Source organism: Cervus elaphus, chromosome 16 (assembly GCF_910594005.1).
Source record: "Cervus elaphus chromosome 16, mCerEla1.1, whole genome shotgun sequence".
Taxonomy (NCBI): domain Eukaryota; kingdom Metazoa; phylum Chordata; class Mammalia; order Artiodactyla; family Cervidae; genus Cervus; species Cervus elaphus.
The window spans coordinates 41,079,633-41,095,131 of record NC_057830.1 but is presented as its reverse complement, the minus strand read 5'-3'; the positions used below and the strand labels follow the sequence as shown (position 1 = coordinate 41,095,131).

General features: G+C 51.7%; 1 protein-coding gene across 1 annotated transcript; it reads left to right on the top strand.

Moving 5' to 3' along the window:
- LOC122672954 (src substrate cortactin-like) lies at positions 1 to 13,775 on the top strand. Its single transcript, XM_043870475.1, has 7 exons — positions 1 to 273; positions 4,434 to 4,530; positions 6,512 to 6,599; positions 6,735 to 6,808; positions 8,120 to 8,249; positions 10,665 to 10,775; positions 13,262 to 13,775. The coding sequence occupies exons 3-7, from the start codon at positions 6,555 to 6,557 to the stop codon at positions 13,388 to 13,390; spliced, it is 489 nt and encodes a 162-aa protein (XP_043726410.1). The 5' UTR covers positions 1 to 273; positions 4,434 to 4,530; positions 6,512 to 6,554; the 3' UTR covers positions 13,391 to 13,775.
- Positions 13,776 to 15,499: the final 1,724 nt, after the last annotated feature.

Sequence of the window (15,499 nt, the reverse complement as noted above, 5' to 3'; positions counted from 1 at the left end):
AGGTGGAGTTCTGGGACCACAGCAGGAACCAGCGCTGTCAACCCCTGGGCTCAGCAGCGCCCTCATTCTCAGGCCGGCGGCTCTGCCCTGACCTGCGCAGGAAGGCCACCAACTGCCCCAGGCTGACCTCACGCCCCTCCCACTGCTTTAGCCTGACCTCACCCAGCCCCACCCCTTCCGGCAGAACCAGAGCTCGTCTTCCTAGCGGCGGGCGCGGCGGGCGCGGCGGTGGCTGGGCAGTGTCTAGCCGGGCCAGATCGACCCTGGGCGTCGGTGAGTGATCTCGGCCTCCGCCGGGTGGAGGGACGGGCTTGTTCCTCAGCTGCGGTCCCTGGGCGCCCCCAGGTCCCGAAATGGAAAGAAAGCGGCGGTTTCGTCGCATTTCCGCTGGCGGTTTCGCGCGCCGGGGTGGGGGGGGGGGGGGAGCGGGGGCGAGACTTCCCCGGGCTGGGGGCGGAGGTCAGAGAAGGGGATGGGCGGGCCGGGGGCTGAGGGAAGGGCCCGGGCTTGAGGAAGCGGGCCGGGATTGAGGGACGGGGGCTCGGGGCTCTGGGGAAGGGACCGGGGGTCTGAGGGGAAGGGGCCGGGCCTGAGGGAAGGGGACCGGGGGACTGAGGGAAGTGGAGGAACAAGGAGCTGAGCGAAGGGGCCGGGGGCTGAGAGAAGAGTAGGGGAACGAGGAGCTGAGGGGAAGGGAAGGAGGCGGGGGCTGAGAGAAGGGGACTGGGGGGCCGAGGGACGTGGATGGGCCGGGAACTGAGGGGACGGGACCAGGCCTGAAGGAAGTCCTGGGGAGGGGAATGAGGTTGGAGAAAGGGGGGCGGGCTGGGGGAACGGAAAGGGGCAGAGCCTGAGGGGTCAGGGTGCGCGGTCCTTAGGTGGCTGGGGCGGAGGGTCCGGGGTCTGAGGGGAGGATGCCCGGGCTCCTGGGAGGAAGGGGCCAGAGAGTTGAGGAGGGCGTCTAGGATAGGAGAGGAGCCCTCCAGGAGGGGTGCAGGACCCGGGGTTCGGGAGGAAGGGGTTGGGGAGAGGCAGGGCCCCAAGTGTTCGGGGAAGGGGGCCAAGGGCCCAGAGAGTACCGGGAAGAGCGGGGAGCCCCGGGGAGGGGGTCCAGAACCTGGAGGGTTAGGGGGAGGGGGCGGAGAGCCTAGAGGGTCTAGGGAAAGAGAGGAGCCCTCCGGGGAGGAGAGGGTCTAGTACTCCGGAGGTCAAGTGGCGGAGGGCCGAGGGGGAGGGGCCGGGGTCTCTCGAAGGCCGGGCGGGCGGCTCCCTCCCAGCTCCCTCCCAGCTCTGGGGCCCACACCGACGGGGAGATATTGCAGCCTGGTCAGTGGAAAGGCAGCGACCAGCGCGGCGGCAGAGTGGAGCGGCTCTGGATTGGGAACACCTCTCAGGGTGCGGGCTGGGAGTCACCTGGAAGGGAGTCACTCTTGTGGCAGCTTGGTGCCCCTGCAGAGGGTCTGGGGCCAGAGGGACAGGGCTTCCTCTGCCTGGAATCTGTCCGCGTCTGGCCCGGGGGAGCGGGGGTGAGGAACGCACTTCCCGCTGGGCAGAGCTCCGAGGTGTCCCGGGCGAGCGCGCCCTGCTGGCTCTGCGGCGACCTGGCCCCCGAGCTAGCTAGGGGCTTAACCCGCCGGTGCCGACCGCGTGATTCGCCCCGCCGCCCCGCTGGCCGGCGCTGGGCAGAGCCAGACGGCAGTTGAGTCAGGAAGCTGGTTCCGGAGGCTGGCCCGCGCCTCTCGGGGTGGAAAGTGTTCCCAGACCCGAGATGGCAAGGGTGTGTGGGTTGTCTTTGATGCTCTGCTCCATACCCCCCTCAGTAACTGGCAGTGTGTCCCCCATGGCCTTTTCCTTGCAGCATTTTGAGAAACATACTGTGAAAAACTTCACTTGCATGGAGTCCTTGGTGATTGTGATCTTTGGTCCGTGCAGTGCAGCAGGGGCTGGGTAAGCGCCTGGTTGAGAGAGAAAGTTAGGATCCCTGGGGTCTGCCCTGTGTTGCAGTGGGCTGCGTCCTGGGGCCCTTGTCCATCAGAGGTCTCCTCTTTGACTGTGCAGGAGGCAGGGGTGCGAAGGGAGTCCTCTGGGCAATGGTGGTGTGGAGAGTGGGCTGTGTGAGACCTGTTTCCTCTGCTACACTGGAGAGGGTGGGCACGTGGACGGCTAACTCAGCGTTGGTGGTTTCATCACCTCAGAAACCTTATCATGTTCCCTCACCCCCACTAGGCAACCAGTAGTCTACTTTTTCTCGCTGTAGACTTACCAGATCTGGCCACTCATAGAAATGGGCCTGTATAATGTATGGTCTTCTGTGTCCGGCTTCTTCACTTAGCATAGGATTTGTAAAGCGTTGTCCGTGTTGTAGTGGATGTCAGTACTTAACTCCTTTTATCGTCAGATATTAGTAACATTCCATTGATTGGATAGACCACCTGCTGCATGTCTATCACTTCACAAGGATAGTGGGTTCTTTTCACTTTGGGCTGTTGGGAGTGATGCTCTGTGAACAAGTTTTCTCAATACCTAGGAATGGAGTTGCTGGGATCTGTGGCACCTCTGTATTTTAACCTTTGGAAGAACTGTCAGATTCTTTGATTTTCCATTTCCACCGCCAGCATAAGAGCCTTCTGATTTCTGCACGCCCTCACCAAACTTGTTTTCTGTTTTTTGGACTATAGCCACCCTGGAACATGTGGAGTGGTGTCCCTAAAGTCGGGTTTGATTTGCATTCCCTTAATGGTTTGATACTGTCTTTTCAGAAGCTTATCACCCATTTGTATATCTTTGGAGAAATGTCTGTTCAGATCCTTTCCCCATTTAAAAATGTGGTTATTTGTCCTTTTTATTATTGACTTGTAAGAGTTCTTTATATATTCTGGATAGATGATTTGAAAATAGTGTCTCTCATTCCATAAATAATGTTAACTTTGGTGGATGTCTTTTGAAGCCAAAAGTTTAAAATTTTGTCCAATTTGTTTTTTTCTGTTTTCACTTGTGCTTTTGGTGACAGCAAAGCATCTAAAGTCTGTTGTTGAATTCAAGGTGATGAAAATCTATGCTTATTTTTTTTTCTAAGAATTTAATAGTTTTAGTTCAGACACTTAGCTTTTTGATTCATTTTTTCCAGTTAATTTTTGTGTGTGGTGTGAGGTAGGGGTCCAGAGACATTATCTTTGGATTAAAAAAAAAAATCCTTTAATTTTTCAAAGAGTTGTTTTTATGATTTTTTTAATTAAAAATATTGAGAGGGAATAGATTATTATAGATTTCAGCCTATCACTAGCTACCTTTGGCAAGATTTTCATAGATGCTGGATGATAACTGCAGTACCCAGAATGTACTAAGCAACCTACACAAGTTAAGATTTCTAAAGGCAGAATTGAGGAAGGCCAGCAGAGCATCTTCTGTCTGGTTGCTAGTGAATGCCAGGCCACACGTCAGCACAGATGGTGTATTCTTGTGACAAGTCTGGTCCTGGGGAACAAGGGGATTCTATTCATGTGTAATGTCTAGCAGTGCGGTGTCTAGTCAGAGCTATCCTGTGGTTTTAGGGGAGAGGTGCTGAGCTGGTGGCTCGGAGAATTGGAGTGTTGGTCTTATGAAGTAACCGTACCTGTTCATTAGAGACGCAGCTTGCTTCTCTTTTGCGCCCCGAGTCACCATTCTTCACTTTCCGATAGCAGTCACTGCTCTGAGTTCTAGCCCAGTCATGTCACCATCCCTTTAGGGAGTGCTTCTCATACATACATCTATATGAAAGTGTGAGAATGCTAGTCACTCATTCATGTCCGAATCTGTGGCCCCATGGACTGTAGCCCGCCAGGCTCCTCTGTCCATGGAAATTTGCCTGCAAAAATATTGGAGTGCGTTGCCATTCATTTTTCTGGGGACTCTTCCCCATCCAGGGATTGAACCTGGGTCTCCCGCATTGCAGGCAGCTTCTTTACTGTCTGAGCCACCAGGGAAGCCATATATATATATGTGTGTGTGTGTATATATATATACATACATACACACACACACACCCAGAGTAATAGAATTGTATCGCAGAATAAATTAGGATGAACCAGAAATGCAAAGCTCTCAGGATTTTAGCAAACAAAAATGTACACTAACCATTGAAGCAATGATTTCTGTTTGCATTAAGAAGAAACTTCATACAGTTGTAAATCTTATGGAACTTCTTTATTTCCTGTAGTTTCTCACTGTGACTGAAAGTTAGTTGAAGTCTTTGGTTATTTCCTGTAGTTTCTCACTGTGGCTGAAAGTTAGTTGAAGTCTTTGGTTAGGGAAATACAAAGTTCTTTACAAAACCTTGTTATGTTGGGGAGGATTTCAGAGGTATTCTAAAAGGATCTCAGCACACAAAGATTTGCCCAGGGTGCCTGTCAGCACATATCCTTCTGAGCTTTTTACTCTTAATCTTTTTACAGACAGAAACTCTCCCCAGTGCCTGGGAATTCTTCATTGGATTACTGCGTTTTCAGCAGCGTTTTCTGAGCGTCTCAAATCTACACCTGGAGAAGAAAGGTTTGTGCACCGTGAGCGTGCTCATATGCTCCACTGGGCAGGCAGGGAAACCCCTTGGACAAGGAACGCGAGGGGTGTTTTCTCACTGGGTTTGCAGAGAGAGGGACGATAACTTTCTAGGAGGAAATTCTCTTGTTTGAAACATAAAGGCAATTTTGGTGTTGCCTGTGGTCTAGAAAGCAGAGGGGATTCCACAGGACTCTGGAGTGGAGGACTCGGGGCACCTCTCCCCGGGCAGCCACCTGGCCCCTTCTTCCTATTCCATGGGGGAGTGGGGAGCCTGTGGCCATGACGCGGGGGAAAACCGGCCAGTGCTCACCTGCCCACGAGTGAGGCTGCCTTCTGGAGAGACGGGTGGAGAGTGGGCCCTGCGACTTCTGTGACGCCAGCGTGGAGAAGCCACAGGCCAGGACGCGGCTTTCACCTTGGCCTTGGGTTGGGAGTGCATCTCACTGGAGACCCTGTCCTTCTGCATGACCGACCGTCCCCTCACTGGCTGAGGAGACCACTAGGCACCGGAGTCCTGTGGGTGGGCAGCCCCTTCTCAGGCCAGTGTGGTACCACGGGCAGTCTTGACTTGGGGAGGCAGAGGCTTAGGGCAGAGCATTTGGCTTTCGGGGAACTGTGTCTCCATGTGTGAACAGGCACGCTGGTTATGCCTGCCGGTGCTGAGCCGGTCTGTGGGTTCCCAAAGGTTGTGTCCAAAGCAGTTTGTGTCTGGGCGCTTCCTGCCTTGCTTCACCTAGTCAGAGGGGAGCAAGGGTCCCGGTGGGACAGTGTCCAGGGGACTGCATTGATCCTGCCCACCTGGTGGCACATGCTTCCCTGCCCAAGGGACGTGGCAGGAGTCCAATCTGGGAATCAGAGCTTTTCTCCTCGATCCATCCCCGCCACCATCTTGGACTTGTGGCCTATAGGAGCTGCGGCTCAGGTGGAGCTGCCTGGGGGAGTCTCAGGCCTGCGAAGGGCTCCCGTCCTGTTTGGATCCACACAGAGCACAGAGCATGTGGCCCCACCAAGTGAGACTGGCAGTGTCCTCAGCTCAGAAACCAGGGTTGGGGCTTCTGGTTGCGTGCAAACAAGCCTTCAGTTTCTTCCTGGCCTCTGTGCAGTTTTATGAGTACTTCTGGGGAGAATGAAACCATTCTTCATCGCTTTCTTTTGAAGTCCTGAAAGGCTAGATTTTGCCTTTGCGGTTATGCAAAGAGCAGTGTGGTCCGGCTGCGAGGCTGTGTCATTGTTGTCTGAGCCAATAAATTCCAGAGTTTCAGGGCTCTGCTGAGGAGGCAGGGCGGCCTGCCTCAGGGCTGCCCGGCACAGAAGTCGATATTCTCTGTGTCTGCGTTTCCCCAAGTAGATGGTAAAGCAGCCCTTGAATGATTTATTGACTTGTCAGAGTCTAAGTTAAGAAAATCATTGTAGGGTTTCCAGTAATTATTTTTAAGTCAAAATGGTGCTTAAAAAAAAAATTGTGATAAAATGCAGCAGACTTTTCCATTGGCGACAGCGCATTCCCAGTGTTGGACAACACTGTTGTCAGGAGACCTAGTCCGGGAGGTTCCCATTGAGTGAAGTAGCACTCGGGACTTTTTTTATTTTGCAGAAAATGTTCTCATTTGAGTTGTAGCTAGGAGTATTTCTTCTGTGTTTCTGCCCTGTGACTGCTCACATGTTAGGTTTCTTTTGATCCTTCCGGTGTCACTCAGGCACGGGGATTATGAGTGACCTTTTTTTATTTTAATGGTTGTGGCATGTAGGAATCTAGTGCCTTGACCAGGGATTGAATCTGGGCCCCCAGCATTGGGAGCAAGGAGTCTTAGCTGCTGGACCCCCAGGGATGTCCCATGAGTGGCCCTCTTGAGCACATAGCTCCCTGCCCTCCCTGTGCTGTCCAGGGTTTTGGGGTCGCGGGCAGAGCATCTGTGTAGGTCTCTGGGCAGGGCTCTCCTGGCATCTGCGACCCTCAGTGCTGCTCTTCCAGATGTGGAAAGCCTCGGCCGGCCACACTGTGTCCATCACCCCGGATGACGGGGGAGCCGACACTTGGGAGGACTGCCCCCGATTTTGTGGTAGGAGCCGCCAGTCTGCCCACCTTTCCCGTCTCCTCAAGTGGATCCTCCCAGGTTTTTGGGTGGGTGGGTGGGTGGGGGGCTGTTTTACAATCCAGGGTGTGGGGTGTCCTCGTTCTTTCTTTTCCTTTTCAGAATGACGTAAGTGAAAAAGAGCAGAGATGGGGGGCCAAGGCCGTGCCATTATCTGGGCACCGGGAACACATCAAGTAAGAGACTTTCTCGATCTTTGTCTGAAAGTGACATTCTGAAATGTGAAGGGGTGAGGTGGGGCACGCTCCCCGCTGGTCAGCGCGAATGCCCTGCTTCTGTGGGCTGGCCCTGCTTCTGTGTCGTCTGGTCCCTTGTTTACACAGTAGATAAAAATGAGGTCTGACATGTATATACGTAAGTGTTTGTGTACGTGCGTGTGTAAAGATGTGCTCAGTGACTTTAAATCCTCATTGCCCGTGACTGCTGTACTTCTTACTCTCCAGTCTGGTTTTCAACCTTGTAGTTTTCATCAAGAAACACAGTCTCTTAAGCTGTTCTCTCTGCGGAAGGGAGATTTCTAAAGCATGGGCTGTCTTTGAAGACCTGAGATCAAAAACATCCTCTCCTTAATGTGTATTATTTTGTTATAATGTGATTATTCTCTTGTTGTCAGTTGAATCCCGTGAGCTGAATCCTGAACTTCATGTTCTCATGAAGGTCGAGATAGGAGACTGCACGAAGCAAGGATTGTCCCTGACTTGGCCCGTCTTAACTCGCCACCTCCGGGGTAGCTTGTTTTCTTGTTGGGAAGTGTAGATAGCCTTCTTCCCCAGCACATCAGGGGCTTGGGAGGTGGCCAGTCCTGGTTGGTGTTCTAAGCCGTACGTCTGGGATTGCCATGCGGATGTGCAGTGAGGTGGCCTTCGGCTACCTTGGGTGAGAGCTGCCTGGCCTGCCCGGTTCTGGCTGCATCTTGTGATCTGTCCCGCTGCTCCTAGCGCTTAAAGTGAAAATAACTTTTACATCTTAAGTTCTATAAGCCTCTCACTTCACCTTTGAATGGAAAGCCGGGCTGCTTCATGTTGAGAGAAACCGTCTGAATATTCCACATCTCTTGGTTCCTGGCCTAGGGTCGTCCGGGTGCAAGCCTGTTGGCTTTGTCTCCCATTTGCCTCTGGTGACGTTTATCGAGCTGACTCTCCCGGTTCATGTGTCTGGTGAACCCCAGGAGCTGTCCTCCACGTGGAGGAATGCTGTCCACATCGTAGCCCCAGCTGCTGTAGGGGCTTGGAGATGCCTCATTGTGTGTGTTCAGACTTGCTTTCTTTGCCATTAACCTGCATCTGACTCTGAAAACTGCTGGAGTTGGGGGCAGCTGGAGGTGCAGTAAAGTGAACACAAGGGAGGCCGGGCTGGGGAGCCACCGGGGAATGACACCTCACAGATTGCAGAGATAACGTCCTTGTCTGTCCTCCCAGAAACCACAGACGCATGTCTTGGCTGTCTGTGTGACCGATTTGTTCGTCTTCCATCTCTTCCCTCCCAAGTATCCACAAGGTGCGGGAGAATGTGTTTCAAGAACACCAGACCCTCAGGGAGAAAGAGCTGGAAATGGGACCCAAAGCCTCTCCTGGCTACGGAGGGAAGTTTGGCGTGGAGCAGGACAGGATGGACAAGGTAAGGGCCGACCCACGTGGTGTCAGTCCTGGCGTGCTTGACCTCGCCAGGGTCAGCAGGGTCGTCTCTCAGCCTTCCCCTTCCGTTGAAAAGTTGGGAATCCACTTGTTGAGGACGAGATTTGCCATAAATAACTCTCTCTCAATTGACCTTAGCCGAGAAGGGCTGTGGTTTCTGGAAGCTCTCTTGCTGGGGAGGGAGGTGTTTTGGGAAGGCTGCAGCTGGAGATGATGTACTACCAGAGGCCAGCTCTGTGACCAGGACAGAGGCCCACAGGCAGCCAGACTGCTGGCATGGGCGTCATGTGTTGTTCAGGCTTCAGCCTTTAGAGGTTCCCATCTGCAGCCCAGAGCCGAGTTTCAGCGCCTGGTTTCATGTCGAGGCTGGAAAGTCAGCCACCTAGCGTGCTGTTGTCCTTCGCACACTTGGTGACCTTCAGAGAGGACCCTGTCCTCTGGCGTCAAACCGTGGCCCACCAGGCTAAGGACAGGCAGTTCTAAGTAGGTGGGACTGAAGCTGTTAACAGTGCAGCATCCTTTGCTGGTACTCAGAGAGGGGGCTGGATCACCTGGGGGCTGTGTCCACCCTGCAGAGGGGACAATAGACTGGAGCAGGTGTGCTGCATCTGCAGTGAAGCGGGAGCGCGTTTCCCAGGCTGGGTAACTTGAGATGTCTGCCTTTACTCTGTGCTGAGGTGTAAGCTGGGGTCAGATTCCTCTGTAATTCCACCCCATCTGCCTTGTGTCTGGATCGCCCTCAGCCCAGAATGACAGGGCTTGTCACACTGGTGAGCCAGCACCTGCTTGAGAGAGGGGCGCCTCTCATGACCAGAGCGTCATCCCTGCTTCCCACAGTGCTCTGCCTGGTGCTGACTGTCTCATAAATAGAGTCTCGACAGTGTGAGACCAAGGCCAATCTGGGGGAGAAAGCTGTTTTGATCAGAAACTTGGGAGAATCCCTAAGCTTTCACTCTGGCCATATTTTTGGAACAGTTCTCTCTGACTTCTTGGTGATGAAGAGTCACGCTGGCGGTTCCTTTGGGCATGCTGCTGCCTCCATGTTACCTTGCTGATGTTTTCTGGGTGAGACCCCTGAAGCTGCAGATGGGTGGTCTCTGCCACAAATTTTTGGAAGCCGCGGTGCTCCAGATTGGCAGTGCTCCAGATCGGCTATTGGCTGTGGTCATCGAATCCAGCCTGGGAGGGAGAGAAAGTAACAGCTCCAGACTAGAAAGGAAATCCAGCTTTGCTCCCCGGCTGTGAGAGAACGCACGCCCTGAGCTGCCTGCAGAGTTGTCAGAGGGGGTTGGACCCTAAACGCTGCCGCTGAAGTTCCGGATAAACAAGCAGGAGAGGAGTTGGTAGTGCGCCGTCAGGCCCCTCACTGTATTGAAGGAGGGGGCCAAGGTGGGGGTGAGTCCTTGGGGAGGAGCTAGGCTGGACGAGCCGCCTCCTCACCCGGCATTGTGTCATGCGTCAGTCATCTGTCCTGCATCCTCAGTGTCCACAAAGAGGTCCGTGACCACTCTCCATTCTGCCGAGGGCGCCTGCTGCCTTACTCTGAGGGTGATGCCTGGGCGACTGGAGCGGCGCAGGGCCGCTCAGCATTCGGGGTGTAAATATTTTTAGCTTCCCGGCCACCACAGGGTCTCTGGTGGCTCCTGAACTAACTGTATTGTCTTGAAACGAAGTTAGACATAGATTTTCTGTAAAGGAACAATGTTCAGAAACATCTGTATGTTCTTTGTATGTTATTTACAAAGAACCTCAGTGCTGGATGTGGGCCATGGGCCATGGCTTGCTGACCACACAGCGGGAGCTCGGGGTGGACTGCTCGGTGTGCATGTGGCCTTGAGACGTCACCAGACCCGCTTCCCTGACTGGGGGGTGGCGGGACGGTGGCAGGCCCCACTGCACACCTGGGCGGGCTGGGTGTGTGGCAGGTGTTGACACTGAACGTGCGGTGTGCCTGAAGCATGCCATCTGTATTGCAGTTTGTGCCCTGATTTCTGGGCCACGTGCTTTGACAGTGTCCCACCTGAAAAGGGTGATCACTGCCAGCAGTCTTCCTGGAAGTGGGCTTAGGAGTCGTTGGCAGGCTGCTGGCTCTGTGGTTCTGGTTGGGGCTGGCTTCCTGGTTCTTCACACCCAGGCACCTCAGAAGGCCCCCTGTGGCTGGGGTTCTTGGGAGACTTCTGGGGAGCCTGGTGTGGAGAGGGTTCAAACACCTGACTGGGGGGCCCCGGTGTTGTGATGCCCCATGGAGTTACCTCCCTCTGGGCCGGCTTCCACGTTGAGTGATTTTGTTTGCGTCACCCATGCCGACCAGAAGTGCAGGCTGCCTCAGGGTCGGGGGGCGGGTCCAGTGTGGCCATGCTGGTGGGTGTCTGATGCTTCACTTTTGCCCCTGTTTCAGTCAGCTGTCGGCCATGAGTATCAGTCAAAGCTGTCCAAGTGCTGCTTGCAGGTTGACTCCATCTGGGGGTTTGGAGGCGAGTTTGGTGTCCAGTTGGACAGAGTGGACCAGGTGAGTGAAGCGTTGTGAGTAGACAAGAATCGGGGTAGTGGTTTCCCCTTGGGGGTCAGGAAGGGGGCTCCTGGGTGCTGGCCGCATGCAAGTGCTTCATTACCAAAAATGTATCTTGTGTGCCTGTCTCTGGCACGTGTGTGAAGCTCCCATGAGATGGTTTTAAGACATCAGGAGAGGACCGTGCTGGAACCCACCCCTGCTTCAAACTACCTCGGCTTTCTCACTGACCATGTAATCCCACCATGGAATTATCTGTGACATGGCTTCTGTGTACACGGGGTCCTGTGTTGAGCTTGCCGCCAAATCCTACACAAGGGTGAGAGACCAACAGCAGGGCGGTTAGGACAGATGTCAGGCAGCTTCTGAGGTCTTCTCCTGCAGAGGTCTGTAGAAGAGCCTTGGTCAGAGACCTGCTTCTCAGGTACAACACCAGTCTCAGAAACCCAAACTCACTCTTTATCAAGCAAAGGGTTGGCATACGTTTTAAGTAGGGTATCCAGTAAATGAAGAGGTCTGTGCTAGTGGGATCTTAGAGTGGAGAAAACTGTGCCAGAACCTTGAGTCCATGAAAGAGAACAAGTTGACATGGATGAACTCACCACTCAGAGCCACCATAAGAAGTATATTAGTTAGCTTGCGCTGTGGAACAAACAAGCTCAGCACCTAGTGGCTTAAAATAATGTGTATTTATTATCTCAGGTTCTTTCAGTGGGGTCAGAAATTCAGAAATGGCTTAGCTGTGCAATTCTGGCTTGGGAGTCCCTTGTGAGGTTATCGTCAAGATGTCATGTAGGGCTGCAGGTATCTGAAGGTTGTTCTGGGACTGGAAGATCAGCCTGCAAGATAGCACACTCACAGGGCTGTTGGCGGAGCCTCAGCTCCTCACCACATGGACCTCTCCTCAGGCTGCTTGAGTGTCCTCACAGCATGGCAACTGGCTTCACCCAGGGCAGGAAGTGCGAGAGAGAGTGAGGAAGAGTCTGAAATGCCTCTGATGGCCCACTTTTCAGTAGTTACATGCTGTCATTTCTGCCTTATTCTATTCATTAGAAGCGAGTCCCTAAGCTCGGTCCATACTTAAGGAGCAGGAGATTGGGTTCCCTTCTGAGCAGAGGAATACCCCAAAACTTGAGGACATAACTTAAAACCACCACCACAAAACTCCAGGGACAGCAGTATTCTGGGAGCTTCTTTCAGCTTAGACCTTATGACCAACTACGGGATGGTACCAACTGTTGCTAGCCCTCTCCCCCCTCCCCAGTCAGAAAGTGGCCTCAGCTGGCTGTGTCTACAGGGCCTAAGACTTCCGGGTGTCTGCCACCGTGTCCTCACTCTGGAGATCACACTCATTCTCTTCTAAGCATCTCACACCTGGAACCCGGCATCCTGGGTAACCCAGCGACCACACCCCATCCTCTCCCAGAAGTCAACTCCAGCACCAGTTTTTAAATATTTATTTGGGCACGCTGAGTCTTAGCTGCATTGTGCTGGATCTTTTAGTCACAGCATGTGGGATCTTTAGTCGTGGCACGTGGGATCTAATTTCCCGAGCAGGGATCAAACCCAGGCCCTCTGCATTGGGAGCATGGGGTCTTAGCCACTGGAGCATCAGGGAAATCCCAGTAGCATCATTTTTTGAAGCAATAAGACAAAATGAGGCTTTGATTTTATAAAGTCTCAGCCAATTCTGATCAAGAGTGCCTGGTCACATTTGCTGAGTTTTTGGCAACTCGGCAGCATGTCAAAAAATTGGGCCCAATCACACGTATAGGCTCATTCTGTGATTTCCAGGACACAACAGTAAACATCAGTTCATGTTCAACAGGCCAAAAGAGAACAGCCTTTCTGTGGTTATCTACTGTTGCACAGTGAACCGCCCAGAACTTAGTGGCTGCAAACAGCCACCCATTATCTCTCATCAGGCTGTGGGTCGGGGGCTGACTGGGGCTAGATGTGTGGTCGATCTCCAGTGGGGACAGTCCTGCATCCACAGTCAGCTGGTGGGTCAGCTGAGCTTGGCTGCTCAAGGGTAGCCATGGTTCATGATGGACAAGCTGGCTGCTGGCAGGGATGATGATGGGAGTCCTGTCCTCCAGCCGGCTGGCCTGGGATTGTTCACAGGGAAGTGGCCAGAGAGCAGTGCTCTCAAGGCCCTGTGAGGCTTGTCACTTTGCCTGTTTCTGTTGGCCAAGCCAAGTCACAAGGCCAGCCCAGAAGCTGCAGAAATACGCTGTGTCTCTTGACGGGAAATGTTGCAAAGTAGCATGGCAAAGGGGGCAGCTACAGGCCAGGGCAGGAGAATCATGGCCTCCTACATTCCACCCCAGGTGTGGTCTTCTTGACTTGATGCTGAAGAAGAGACTGGATAGAACTCAACATCTTCCCACTGTTGTTATTGTTGTTCTATTGCTAAGTCGTTCTTACTCTTTGCAACCCCATGAACTGCAGCACCCCAGGCTTCCCTGTTCTTCACTATCTCCTAGAGTTTGCTCATGTCCATGGAGTCTGTGATGCTAGCTGACCATCTCATCCTCTGTCGCCCACTTCATTTGGATAGAACTGAACATCTTCCCACTAAAAAACTCTTTAAAAAACAAAAAGGACAGCTTTGAAACAGAGTTGGAAACATCTATTTCAAGCCAAGGGCCAAAATCACACTGAATAGTGATGTGTCACAAGTGGTCTCATTAAAGTCAGGGACAAGTCAAGGATGCTGTGATCACCTCTGTTAATTATCAATGCTCTGAAAGTTCTAGAATATGCTATCGAACAAGAAAATTCAATAATAATTGTGATAGCTGAAAGAGGGAAATAAATTAGCCAGTGATTGAAGATGATATAATGGCCTACCTGAAAAACACAAAAGTATCAGCTGAAACATGGTAATAATAGAACAGCTCTGTCAGGGAGTCAGATGCTAACAACTCTCCAGAGTTATTGTTGGCAAAAGAATCAGTGTAATTCCTGGAAATCGCAGTGGAGAAAGGCTGCAATCAAAAAGAGCAAGATTGTGGGGGGAATAGAGATACTCTATGATTAAACTTAAGAGGAATAAGATACCAATCTGCACAAAAATGTAAAGTTGTACTGAGGAACGAAGGATGGAAGGAAGGGATCGGGGGAGGGAGGGAGGAAGTTTGTATAGATGCATGGATGGATGGATGAATGAACAGATGGATGATGGGTGGATAAGTGAACAGATGGGTGGATGGATTAATGAGTGGGTGGGTGGATGGATGGATGGATGGGTGGTTAGATAGGTGGATGGATGGATGGGCGGTTGGACAGATGCATGGACAGATGGGTGGTTGGATAGATGGATGGATTGATAGACGGATGATGGATGGATGGGTGGATGAATGGATTAGTGAGTAGATAATAGTAGATGGATGGACAGATGACTGGCTGACTGGATGGATGGGTGGATGGATGGATGGATGAATTAGTGAGTGGATGGATGGATGGATTAGTGAGTAGATGGATGGATGAACAGATGGCTGGCTGGCTGGCTGGGTGGATAAACAGAGGATGGAATGAATAAACCAGGTGTTTACACTCCAATTCTAGAAACATATTCTACGAAATTAAGTAGGAGCTGGGCAATGATTGTTTTCTCCAGAACAGTGACAAGTGTTTGGAAACGGCCTAAGTGCTCATCAGTGAGGGGTGAGGTGCAATCTGTGGACACCCCACAAGGAACAGCCCTCCCCCTCCTTCCTGCCACCTTCAGCTGCCGCCGCCCCAGGACTGACTCGTCTGTGTGTGTTTCCAGTTTCCCCGCACTAATGCTACAGGTGATTATACAGCGTCCAGATTACGACAAAGACATTTTGAACTCGATGCGATCTTTAATCTGTTTAAAGTTGTTGTATGGCCCCTAAGGTATTTTATTACAGACTTTTTAATTAGTGAAAAATTCATGAATACCATAGAGAAAATGTTTTAAAATTTAATGTTTCTTCTATTTATGTAAACTTATGACTTTATTTATATACTGACTTTTTCTTGTATAGCCAGGCTATATATATCCTTTCAGATCAATTCATGTTCTGATACCTGATTTTAGTCTTTCAAATGAATGTACTGTAATGCTTGTCTGTATAAATCCTATGAACAAATATAGGGCTTTTGTAAATGATGCATTTATTGTAATTATTCTTGTTTAATTTTTAAATGATAAACCATGAGAGAAGGGGTTTTCCTGCAATTGTAAAATCATCATGACACGGTGTGCATTATCCTTCCAGAATGTAACTGAGCTCTCCAACACTCACCCTGAAATGAGCGAACTTAATTTCAACCAATTGTTCTATTTTAACGACTGACCTAATCTGTACTTTTTCTAGCAAGAAATGCTTTTTCTCTGCAGAGTGAAGCGATTTAAAAGTACTGGGTGTTGAATGTGAGCTTCTAGTGAAGTCTGGGCTGAAAGCATGACTAGAAGACGACTATGACAATCTCTCCTGTGACCTGGTCTCTGAGGACCCGGGTCCCTCTCTCCGCTGAGACTCTTCGGGGACCAATCGCGATGCCTTGCACCCGCTGCAGAGCTGGTGCGCTGGACGGTGAAGGAGCCACGTCCCACAGACAGACAGCGTAGTGTAGCTCTAACAAAGGCCTTAGTTTTCTTATGTAAACAATCTTTTTATCTGTAAACATGTTTAAAGAATGGACCTAGGCGTACATTTGTAGATTTTGATGACATAGCCATTTCAGATTGT